The sequence below is a fragment of the Heterodontus francisci genome, chromosome 10, assembly GCF_036365525.1.
Source record: "Heterodontus francisci isolate sHetFra1 chromosome 10, sHetFra1.hap1, whole genome shotgun sequence".
In the NCBI taxonomy this organism is placed as follows: domain Eukaryota; kingdom Metazoa; phylum Chordata; class Chondrichthyes; order Heterodontiformes; family Heterodontidae; genus Heterodontus; species Heterodontus francisci.
The window spans coordinates 98,520,766-98,532,687 of NC_090380.1; the positions used below are offsets into that span (position 1 = coordinate 98,520,766).

Genomic DNA, 11,922 nt, shown 5'->3' on the forward strand with positions numbered 1-11,922 from the left:
CAGGAGCCAAGGCCATTTTTCCAGAACAATTGAAAGCATATATATCAATGTTTTGGAGTGTATGAATTTTGGATCTAGATCTTGAGGGAGTGTTGTTGAAATATGCAGATTTTACCAAAATTGGAGCTTTAGTTAATTGTTCTTCAAAAGCAAAGGAAGCTAAAAAGGGATATTGAGGAGATGGGGGAATGAGCTAAATAATAACCAGTGGAATTCAATATCGGCAGCAATTATACTCAGAATGTAAACAGGCTCAGTGCTGTACAACAGCAGAGGCAGGTGGAGTACAGGACAGTAATGGCTGCACTTCAGGTTGATAAGGCTGTAAAAACAACTAAAAGAATTCTATGTCTTTTTCACAATATGTAGTGAATATAAAAGCAGAGAGATAATGAGCTTGTATAAAAGCATATTGAAACTTCAGTCGAGCTCTATGTGCAGTATTGAGCTCCATATCATAGGAAGGATATTGAGGCTTTAGAGAGGGTACAATGCAATTTCACTAGAATGTATTTACTCATACCAGGGAGCAAAGACTAGAAAAATCATGGCTTTGTAACAACAACGCAAATTACATGAGAATATGATCGAAGTGTTTAAAATTACGAAAGATTGGGACAGGGTACATAGAAGCAGACTGTTCCCAGTAGTTGAGGCATCAAGAACAAGGGCCCATAAATACAAGATTAAATTTGAGACTTAGAACAAGCAGAAGAAACATTTTTTTTAAATGCACAGAGTTGGGAGGCTGTAGAATTTGCTTTCACAGTTAATGGTTTGAGGAAGAAACTATATTAACGTTCAAGATTAGATTGGATAGGTGAATGAAAGGGTTGAAGGGATTTGGGAACAGGGTGTGTAAATATGTGGAAGGTAACCACCAACATGGAATGGCTGGGCTGAATGGCCTGGTTCCATGTTGCAAGTTCTATTTGTTACTGGATCAATTTTGTTAAATCTACAATAATTCCTTACCACAACATTGGCAGCCTCTATTAATCAAAAGGCTTAGTGTGATGCAGGCTGTACAACCCAGTAAACTAACATACATTCAAACAGTAAAACAATGACCCAAAATTTTCTGTCAAATAACAGCAAAGCTAACGGCACTTTCCGTTATTTATGCACTAATGCTACAGAAACTTCAGGTGAGAGCAGATACGTGGAATTCCAAAAGTTGTTGTCCGAGTTATGCCACTCCACCATTGGCTTCAGTAAAACAGCATTTCACTGTCTACTCCATCACTGAAATGGACTGAATGGTGTGAAGTTGCTGCGTTTGTGCGGCAGATAGAAACTAAAATCTCCACAGAAAGTGAAGTCTTATCCATTTCAGTATAAGTAACCTTTTAACCATGTGATAAGTGTTAATTACTGCCAGTCAATCTCTCCAGCTAACCATCATAAGTGAGGAGTCTCATTTCTTCAGGTTTTAATTGTTGTTGAATATATTTAAAATGTACAATTAAAATGTAAATTTTAAAACTATTTTTTGTCTCTTCACTTTCTCTATTAATCCACTTTCTTTCCCTCTCTTTATTCCTCTTTCTGTACCTGATTCAACATTGAATTCATCCGCTCTAATTTACACTTCCTTCTGAGTCCTTGTGCTGTTTATTTCTCAATCCTTCAATCTGATTGGTGAAGGAGATACACAGTTGCTTGCCCTGTTCGCTCAGGTGCCAGACGTTGTTTCTCTTACTACGACATTATCAACTTTCAGCAACTTGCTACACAAAAGATTTAAAACCTAAATGTGCAAGCGGAGGTCTAACGGCACATACCGAGGATACACTCCTACAGCAAATGATAGCCCATTAGGTAATTTATAGAATTATTTTGCAGCACAGAAGGCAGCCACTTGGCTCATCACATCTGTGCCAGCTCTATGGAAGACTATTGCTTTTGTCCCATTTCCTTGTGTTTCAAAAGAAAGTTGAGGATTTTTATTGAAACTCTTTAGCCCATTAAGTCTATCCAATCTGGAAAAATAAAATGATTTAGGAACATCAGTGGTGAACTGCAGATTGAGCTTCACTGGACAAAGATAACCTTTTCACTTTTCAACTGATTTTTTTAAGATTATAAAATTGAACTACAGCAAGACTTTCACCCGATTCAGCCAAAAATAAATCAAATGGCTGGCATCGGAATACAAAGGGAGAGAACACTCAAGGGCATCTAGCCACAAGTAAAGTGTTGCGTCACATTCACTGGGTTTCTTGTGGTTCTACAGCTCAGACGTGTTGTTGGTTCCTACTTTATGATTTGGTCATTAGAGTTAATCATTCTTCATTGGAGAATTTTACTCAACTCTAAGATGCCCATTAAAACCCTGCAACAATTGTGTCTGAACCCAGCTTCATTCTCAAGAGTAACCCCTCAGAGCTAGAACAAGCTAAAGACATTTTCTTTCACTCCCCCATCCAAGCAGTGTCCAACACAAGACTCCTAAATTCTAAGCTTCCTCCAACCCCTCTTCCAAGTTATAATTCTTGTTGGAATTCTCAAATGAATTCCCTTGGGATGTAGATAAAAGATGAAATTGAAGTCAGGAAAAATATTATTTGTGTACTTGACCAGTGCACTGGTCTCGAGGCACAAGGATTAAAGTGGGGATGTGACCTGTGGTCTTCAAACCCTGCCCCCACCCTCCAATGTTTTTTTTTAGACGAACCTTTTCATGAATAAGGTATTTGCATTTCCCCTATCTTTATCTGATTATGCTCAGCCTCCATTAAATCATTTGCTTTTTACATTAAGACGTCCCCACTGGAATAATGCAACAGAATCCAGCACCATTGGGCACAACTTACCTTTCAATGTATTCACCCAGATAACTCTTCAGGACTGTATTGGTGGTGAGCAGACACTTCTCAGGTAATTCAATAACAAGATCTCCTGGCTAAATGAGAAAGAAGAGTAAAGTGGGTTTAGGTTATTTATACTTGCTATGATGTTTCTTCAATAAGTTGAACTAGGCCTGGGGCAAAACCAAACAGCAAAGAGCTTCTGGACTCTAACTTAAAACTATAAATCTGCCACAGTTTCTTTCCTCCAATATGAAAATATATGTTAAAAATATTGCATACAAAACTCTCGCCCACACAAAGAATGAACCAAGTAACCTCTTCAGAATTTTCTCTGCACCATTCTACAGCCACTCTTAGGGCAACAGAGCAGCCCAATCACACAGTTAATTCACTCTCATTCACTGGTGATATTGAGTAGTGTCAGGGGAGCTGCAAAAGAAAGGAAGAGCAAACTCAACAGCAAGCCACTTTAAGGTGGGTAGCTATAGCATTTGAAGAACAAAGGTGGCAGAGAAGGAGGAGGAAAGTAATCTGTTGAAAAAAGGAATTAATGGAATTAACTACATGAATACCTGGAGAGTTTTAGTCGTCATTAGTCCTCTGCCAATATCTGAACAAGGAAAAAGGACACAATTACTCTCGATCGCCTGCAATGGTCACAGAATGGTTTATTAGAAAAATATACATTATTGTTTAATTTCCTCATATACAGATAACCAACAACCACCTAAATTTGCACTGCGTCTTTCAAACCTCAAAAGAACACCATCATGAATATACAAGTAATTCTGTGTGAAATAACCCAGGGTCCTGAGCCACTAGGGGTCTACAAAAATCATCAGATTTGTGTACATGTTGACTTAGTACTGTTAATTCTCCTGCTGGACACTAATGAATAAAAATACCAGCAACAATAGCACTGTTTTCCTTATTTAGGCTGTCTTTCAGGAGTTGGCGGTCCTCAGGAGTGTGCCAGTTTTTAACCTGAGTCCAAAACAAAAGAAGGTTGAAAAAAGAACTCCTATAGACTTTGTGGACAAGCTATTAGCAGACAAAGCAAATTATCAGCGAAATATTAATAAAGTTACAGAGCATATTGGAAAGGAAAGAACAAGTTACAACTATGTAGCACCTTATCCTATCCCCAATGATATCTCAAAGAGATTCAAATCCAATGTATTACTTTCTGGACAACCTTGTTATTCAGAGATGAGAGTGGGACCACTGAGCCATGCTGACATTTAAATGTGGCACTCATCAACCCCCGTACTGAAATTCTCACTTGCGCTGGTATCTGTCAATGAGCCTCGACCAATCTGTGACTCTGTAAAGTGTACATTTTGAAATGATTTTTAAAAAAAATATATGAATGAATAATGGGGAGGGACAGCTGATACCAACTGTCTTTGAAAGTGCTACAAGTTCTATAGGTACAGAGGCTGTTTCAAAACTGATTTAATTTTTGCTGTTTATTTCACTAGTCTCAAGAAACAGGTTGCTAACTTTTCACCAGGCTGTACAGGCAAGCATTCAATTGTCCTTCACTGTTATTCCAGGGTCAAACCAGACTGCAGATGAATAATGAAATCAGATTGAATTCCAAACATATGAATCTAGTCTTTATAGTAGATAAGCCTAATTTGTTATTGTCTATTATTTAATAGACCATTGCGCATTTAAATAGCAAATTACCCTGTTGCATTGCAAAAAATACAATTTTGCTTCCAGGTAATGCTGTCATGATCTACAGCTGTTGTAGCTTGTCCCCCTCCCTCTGATGTATTCAGTGCCCCTTTAAATATAGCAGGAAGGTGGGAAGGCGAGACAAAGAAAAGCAGAGGAAATCACGTACCTGGAAAGCTTGCTGGCACCAAATAGAAGTCATTGAAGCCCTTCTTTTTAAGCCACTTCCTCAGCTGTACATAATCCGACTCATGACTAATGTTGGCTGTGCAAAATTGACAGACTTAATTACATTCTTAAATGTTAATACATTTATTAGTCTACATCAAACTTATTGATCTGGCTAAAGTTAAATTAATATTGAACACAAATGTGCATTTCCTCCCAAGTGGCAAAGCATATTTCTTGTTTGCCCTTCCTCTGTTGAAGGTAGTAACACACGGAGATGATTCCACACAACAGGTCCATTCTTCATTCAGAAACCTGGCCTGTATCAAAATAGGGGTGCAGCACATCAGCCAGCCTGAACTCAATGTTGCAAGACATTTAGGTACAGACATTTTCTAATAGGGCATCACTAAATAGCATTCAGCAGTAGGAACACTGGTTCAGATCATCTAACTACCTGCAGGATTAGGGCAGACTGGAACTTAACTTCAATAGAAACATCAGGGTCAAGGAGCAATATTATCCAAATCTCTCATTTCCTCCTTGGGTGAAAAGGGTTCAGGCAAACCATGTTGCCAACCAATTTAAACCTTAGTTTAAACTTGAGTTCCGAAGAAGGGTCACTGACCCGAAACGTTAACTCTGCTTCTCTTTCCACAGATGCTGCCAGACCTGCTGAGTGAATCCAGCATTTCTTGTTTTTGTTTCAGATTTCCAGCATCTGCAGTATTTTGCTTTTATTAAACCTTACTACCAATGTGCAAATGTCAATTTGTAGGAAGCCTTGTGCAGCTGGCAGGCACTCCATGCTGCCTCTCTCCTTCGCACTAAGATTTTTTAATACACCAGTTTTAAATTTGATCTCTAAACTATGCCGAGTTAACTCACCTCTGTCAAAGCAGTGATAAAGGCAATTACAATTTGCTGCAATACTTGAGTTAGGGAGAAGGGATGGACAAAAAAAATCAAGGTCATTATCCAGTGGTCCCTCTCTCCAGGGGAGGAGGGTGGGTATCATCCTGATATTGGTTGTTCAATGCAGTATTATATACTTGGACTGATTTCTATTTGGTTTGGGACTTGCCAATAGGTGGCGATCCTAATCCAGCCCAAAGCTCAGGAAAGGCCCACAATAAAGAGAGTTGGTTGCAGGCCGCAGAGCTGCCCAGTCCCATGCTCTTCTCATGTGCCAAGCCAGCAAGTAAAACTGCAGCCTCCCATACCCCACGCGCGACAGATCCCGGGGGGGCACTTTGATTGACAGCTGTCAATCCCGCCTGGGCTTTACCTCCAGTCTTCACCGCACGTGTTCCTCTGCACTCCTGGCTCACGCAACCTTTCCGCTTCCTTCTTCTGTAAGTCCGACCTTTCCTTTTGGCCATCATTGAAGTGCAGAAGCACAATTTGCACCGATACAAATAGCAGCCTGTCCTCTCCGGGCATTTAATTTTCAACCCTTTTTAAATAAAAAAAACTGTGGATTTGTTTGAAAGAAAATGACTTTGCAAACAAGTCTGCAGCAATAATTCAAACCCGTTGTGTGTGTTTGATACGCCTCGTCCTTAGGCTATTAACCTGTCAGCTTTCAAACTGAACACAGTAAATGCAACAAACAGAAACATTTTTTGCAGCTAGGTAACCAAATGCGGAAGCTCCGACCAGCAGCAGAAATGTCCTACCCCCTGAGATTGACACCGATCCCAGTTTGTTTCTCTGCCCAGCTCCGGGTTTGTGCTCCAGGAGCGGTTTTGCCACCAGATGGCGCCACTCTTTAAGGGTGCAGGAAGGAACTTGCCCTTTGTTTTAACATCTCCAGGAACTTTACATGTCTGTTTCAGAAGATGAACAGTAAAATGTGCGAGATTGGGAGTAGATCCTATGGCACTAATTCAAAAAACTGGGGCGTTTTTCCCTTATGTCCTGGACAATATCCTTCAATCAACAACACCAACAATTTAAATTTATTCACACCTAATCTGTACTAATGCTTTGTCTTTCAACACACCATTAACATATTGTTTGCCTGTTCTCTGTGACCTTTTGGTCAGCTATGTGGCCTGGTCCAATCTGCACCTTCTCCTTTGTTATCTCTTGCCCCACCCCCACCTCAATTGTTTATAATCTGTGACTTTTCTAATATTTGTCAGTTCCGAAGAAGGGTCACTGACCCGAAACGTTAACTCTGCTTCTCTTTCCACAGATGCTGCCAGACCTGCTGAGTGATTCCAGCATTTCTTGTTTTTTGTTGTTGACTTAAATTTATATAGCACCTTTAATGCAATAGAACGTTCCAAGTCGCTTCACAGGAGCATTATTAAAAGAAAATATGACACCGAGCCACATAAAGTCAGATATCCAAAAGCTTGGTCCAAGAGGTAGGTTTTAAGGAGTGTCTTAAAAGAGGAAAGAGATGGAGAGGTTTAGGGAGAGAATTCCAGAGCTTGGGGCCCAGGCAGCTGAAGGCATGACCATCAATGGTGAAGCAATTAAAATCAGGGATGCTTAAGAGGCTAGATGTCAACAACACCATTAACAGGTTATCAGGTCATTTTATAACATTGCTGTCGGTGGCACCTTGTTGCATGAAAAATTGGCTGCCATGTTTCCTACTTTCCAACAGTGAGCCATTTTAAAATTACTTAGCTGTAAAGCATGATGCAATTTAGGAGAAGGGCTAGGGAGAGGCAGTATAGACTTAATGACACAGTTCTAAGGAGTGTGCAGGGACAAAGGGAACTGCGGGTTCACGTGCATAGATATTTGAAAGTGGCAGGACATATTGAGAGTAAAAGCATATGTGCCAGGATTTCATCCAGGCGATGGGGGTCTCGACCTCCAGCAAAAGCGCTGCGAGAACCCAATGTCGCCCCTTCTCCAAATCAAGTGTCTATTAGGCACTTAACAGTGGCGGGCCTTCCACGAGACCAAGGACCCCAGCAACGGAAGTCCCACCCTCTGAGAGCTGCCAGCCAATCAGAGGCCGGCAGCTCTTTAACTGAGCAGTGCCATCGTGGCTGCTGCTGGTGGAGCGCCCACCCGAGGCCCAGGAGTGGCATTGGACCCAGGGCAGCAGCAAGGACACGGACATGGCACTCAGCACACCACCGCACCGCCCCCCCCCCCCCCCCACCCCACCCCACTTCCCGATACTGGCTCCCTCATTCAGGCACTGAGTGTCTTTTAATGAGGGTTGCCCCCACCCTGGAGCCAGCAAGCAACCCACATGGTTTTTCTTGCATGCTTCCAGTGCAGCAATCGACCTGCTGGCCACTGGGCTAATTGCTGTGGTGGCAGGATGAGTCCCTTAAGTGGACAATAATTGCCCACTTAAGGGACTCAATTGGTGGCAGGGCAAGATGGCCACTCACAGCCCTTCATGCCCGTGACTTATTTTCAACGGAGCCAGGAAGGTGGCGGGGTACACCCCCTCCCCACTTCCCCCGGCCACCACCATGCTCTCCCCACATCCAAATCCACTGTGGGGAAAGCATAAAGTTTTCCCCTTGGATCTTGGGCTTCATAAATAGAGGTATTGAGTATAAAAGCAGGGAAGTTATGCTGAACCTGTATAAAGATTTGGTTAGGCCACAACTAGAGTATTGCGACCAATTCTGGTCAACCACACTTTAGGAAGGATGTGAGGGTCCTTGAGAGGGTGCAGAGGAGATTTACTAGAATGGTTCCAGGGATGAGGGAGTTTGGCTACAAGGGGAGCAAAGGAGATTGAGAGGAGATTTGAAAGAAGTGTGCAAGATTATGGCAAGTTTAGATGAGGTCAACAACGAAAAGCTGTTCCCATTAGTTAATGGTACAAGGATTAGGGGACACAAATTGAAGGCTTTGGGCAAGAGATGCAGGGGGGATGTGAGGAAGAACGTTTTTTATGCTCTGAGTGGTACTGACCTCGATCTCACTGCCTACGAGGGTGGTGGAAGCAGAGGTGATCAATGACCTCAAAAGGAAATTGGGTGAACACTTGAGGGAAATAAACTTGCAGGGCTACAGAGATGGAGCCTGGGAGTAGGACTGACTGGATTGCTGTACAGCAAGCTAGAATGGATTCAATGGGCCGAATGGCCTCCTTCTGTGCTGTAATGAGTATGAATAAAGCACTTTGAAATGTCCTGAGGTCATGGAAATCATTAGATAAATCTTTTTAACCATGCCCAGTTTGAGCCAATGCCCTCGGGACAGAGATGTAAGATTAAGCTTTTTACATGATATTTCTCCAGTATATAAAACTTATGTTGAGTCGTTTTTACTGTATAAAAAATAAAAATCACTTACTTTTGGGATAGGCATTCTAATACATAAAAGCAGCTCACACTTACAGAAATTAGATTGGTCATCAACTGATAAAAAAATTAAAAAGACTGAAATAGCCAAGTTAAGCTACCCATAAGGGTATAGCCAACAAAGGATGCTTTTAAAACTTGCTTTTATAGTTGCTCTGTTTCAAGGACGAGAAGCAGGATCCGGAGGGAGTTCAGATACTGATAGGGGAGGCCTACACATTCCTAGCCTTAAACAAGTGAGATAAGAGACAGATCGCTGTGATGCAGGGTGCAAGTTTGCTATACACGTGTGGCATCGAAGTTAGTATTATGTGATCAGCAGGTGATTCCTTTGCTTTGTCTCTCTCTCTCTCTCTCTCTCCTGGATGTGTGGCCCAAGCAAAGCAGTAGACTTGTGCAGCTCCTGAAACTATTGTAAGTTAACTTGTTTTGAATAGAACGTTGATCCTTTGTGTTGATACCTCATTAGTTAATAGGTATATCTGTGATTTGATATAAAGAGCGGCAATGTTTTGTTTAGGTATGTAACATAAGAAGTAAACTGACTGTAGTTGAGGAGCTGGCACAGCCTGCTGCTTTACCCAGATGACGGATGACAAAGGAATCAAAAGCAAGAACCCACCGTCGCCCCTTCTGTGGGAGGCCCATCAAATCAAGTGTGTATTAGGCACTTAACTGGACAGTGGCGGGCCTTCCATGACACAGATGCCATGCTTTTACAATCAATGTGTGTCTCACATCACATCTTCCTCCCAAAGAAGAAAAATATGTCAGAGTTTTTAAAAAATGCATATAAAGAAACTCTGAAATTCAACTGACACAAAACACGCAATCACAAGCAAGCACTATGAAAATAAAGATTCATAGCTTCAGTCGCGATAGAGGCTGTCTTCCAGATCTATGATTGGTGTTTGATCACCAGGCGTTTCAGGTGTTGAAGTTGTTGGTTCTTCTTTTGCAGACTGTGGACAATTCAGGGGACAAGTGGGAGACTTGTTTCGGAAAGGTTCTCGCTTTCAGGAGTTTTGCTTACTGATGCCTATCAGCCTAAATCAACCGATGGTGATTCCTATGGTATGAAGACAGGAAAGAGAGTTTGGATGTTAATGGATGTTTTTCAGGCTGAAGGAAAGTTTGTAGTGGACTTTCTCAATGGTCTGTGTTGGGACCCTTGCTCTTCCTGATATATATTAATGACCTAGACCTTAATGTACAGGACATAATTTCAAAATTTGGAGATAATGCAAGACTTGGAAGCTTTGTGTTACAACCAGGTGAGGAAGGGGTCTCAGGCTTCTCATTTGCCCCTTCTCTGGTTTGACGCAACAGGGTTTATCCTTTTAACCCAGTGATTTAACTTACCATCTCAGTGAGAACTTGCTCCTGCTCCTCTAATTATAATTGTAAATGAACCAATCAAACCAGTTTTCTTGAGTTTAAATAAGAATTATGTAAGTTTATTAACCTTATCACTCTAAACCAGTTAAAATTACTAAAATACGTGATGCATCCATGCTCACATTCATACGAGAGGCCCACACACACACAAATAGATACAGAGGGGAAAAAAACAGAGTTGGGAGGTTGCAGTAGAGTCCTTAATAAAAATGGAATTTAAATACGGAAGTGTAGTCCCAGTGTCCTTAGTTGAAATTGAAGTCTTGAAGTCCTCACTGGGCCATATGCACAATTCGGGCTTGCTTCTCTGGTTCCAGAAGGCTGAAGAGAGGCTTTATCCGTCCTCTTTTGCTGACTGTGAGGATCTGTAGATTTGAGGTTTGGCTGCAGCCAAGGCTCCCTGGGACTTTGCTGGGCAGGGAGAAAAAGAGAGCTGCTTTCTTCCTCGGAGTACTTGTTACTGTCTGCTTACTCGAGCACAATTCACAAACTCTCTGAGTTACCCAGGTAGTCATGTCATGTGACCACCTCTTTGTTTGAAACAGAAGTTTCTGGAATGATCAATGAGATTCAAGGCTGTTCAGACATACTTGGTGGGGGTGGGGAGGGTTGTCTCTTTCAAAGTCTATGATTAACATCGACAAAAACATTCTAGGTAATTGAATGAGGGAGCACCCCCATTGTTCTGGCTACACTGGATAGTCACCTCTGGCTCTAGTTGGCCTTTGGCTTTTCATGTGCAAATTCGTGTGTGGCCATCTTTGCTGCTCTTTTTTTTAAGTCATTTGGAACAATTTCAGTAAAAGTCTCAGGCACAGTTCCATACACAAGAACACAAGAAATAGGAGCAGAGGTGGACCATATGGCCTGTTGAGCCTGTTCCGCCATTCAATACGATCATGGCTGATCTTGGGCTTCAATTCCATTTTCCTGCCTGCTCCCCATATCCCTCGATTCCCTGCGAGACCAAAAATCTATCTTTCCCAGCCTTAAATGTATTCAATGATGGAGCATCCACAAGCCTCTGGGGTAGAGAATTCTAAAGATTCACAACCCTTTGAGTGAAGTAATTTATCCTCATCTCAGTCGATTGGCCTCTTATCCTGAGACTGTGTCTCCATGTTCTAGATTCCCTGACCAGTGGGAACAATCTCTCAGCTTCTACACTATCAAGCCCTTTCAGAATCTTGTATGTCTCAATTAGATCTCCTCTCATTCTTCTAAACTCCAGAGAATATAGGCCCAAATTATTCAGCCTCTCATCATAGGATAACCTCTTCATTCCAGGGACCAATTTAGTAAATCGTCACTGAACTGCCTCCAGTGCAAGGATATCCTTTCTTAAATGTAGAGACCAAAACTGCACACAGTATTTCAGGTGCGGTCTCACCAAAGCCCTGTACAATTTTAGTAAGACTTCTTTATTCCTGTACTCCAATCCCCTTGCAATAAAGGCCAACATGTCATTTCTCTTCCAAATAGCCTGCTGCACCTGCATGTTAACTTTGTGCGTTCCTTGTATGAGTACCTCCAAGTCTCTCTGAACATCAACACTTACCAGTTTC

General features: G+C 41.8%; 1 protein-coding gene across 3 annotated transcripts in view; it reads right to left on the reverse strand.

The window, feature by feature from the left end:
* setd4 (SET domain containing 4) overlaps window positions 1–6,429 on the reverse strand; it is a 50,444-nt gene extending 44,015 nt beyond the window's left edge. For 2 of the 3 annotated variants that reach the window (XR_010975775.1, XM_068040038.1), the window contains exons 1-4: window positions 5,953–6,410; window positions 4,666–4,761; window positions 3,386–3,423; window positions 2,817–2,905 (exon numbers count right to left, since the gene is read on the reverse strand). Coding sequence is in view for 2 of the 3 variants with exons in the window: in XM_068040038.1 (XP_067896139.1) it covers window positions 2,817–2,905; window positions 3,386–3,423; window positions 4,666–4,761; window positions 5,953–6,049 (320 nt within the window). In the remaining variant the exon portion in view is untranslated. Of the gene's footprint in view, window positions 1–2,816; window positions 2,906–3,385; window positions 3,424–4,665; window positions 4,762–5,952 lie in introns of all 3 variants that reach the window. The other variant, XM_068040037.1, reaches the window with a different exon arrangement.
* Window positions 6,430–11,922: the final 5,493 nt, after the last annotated feature.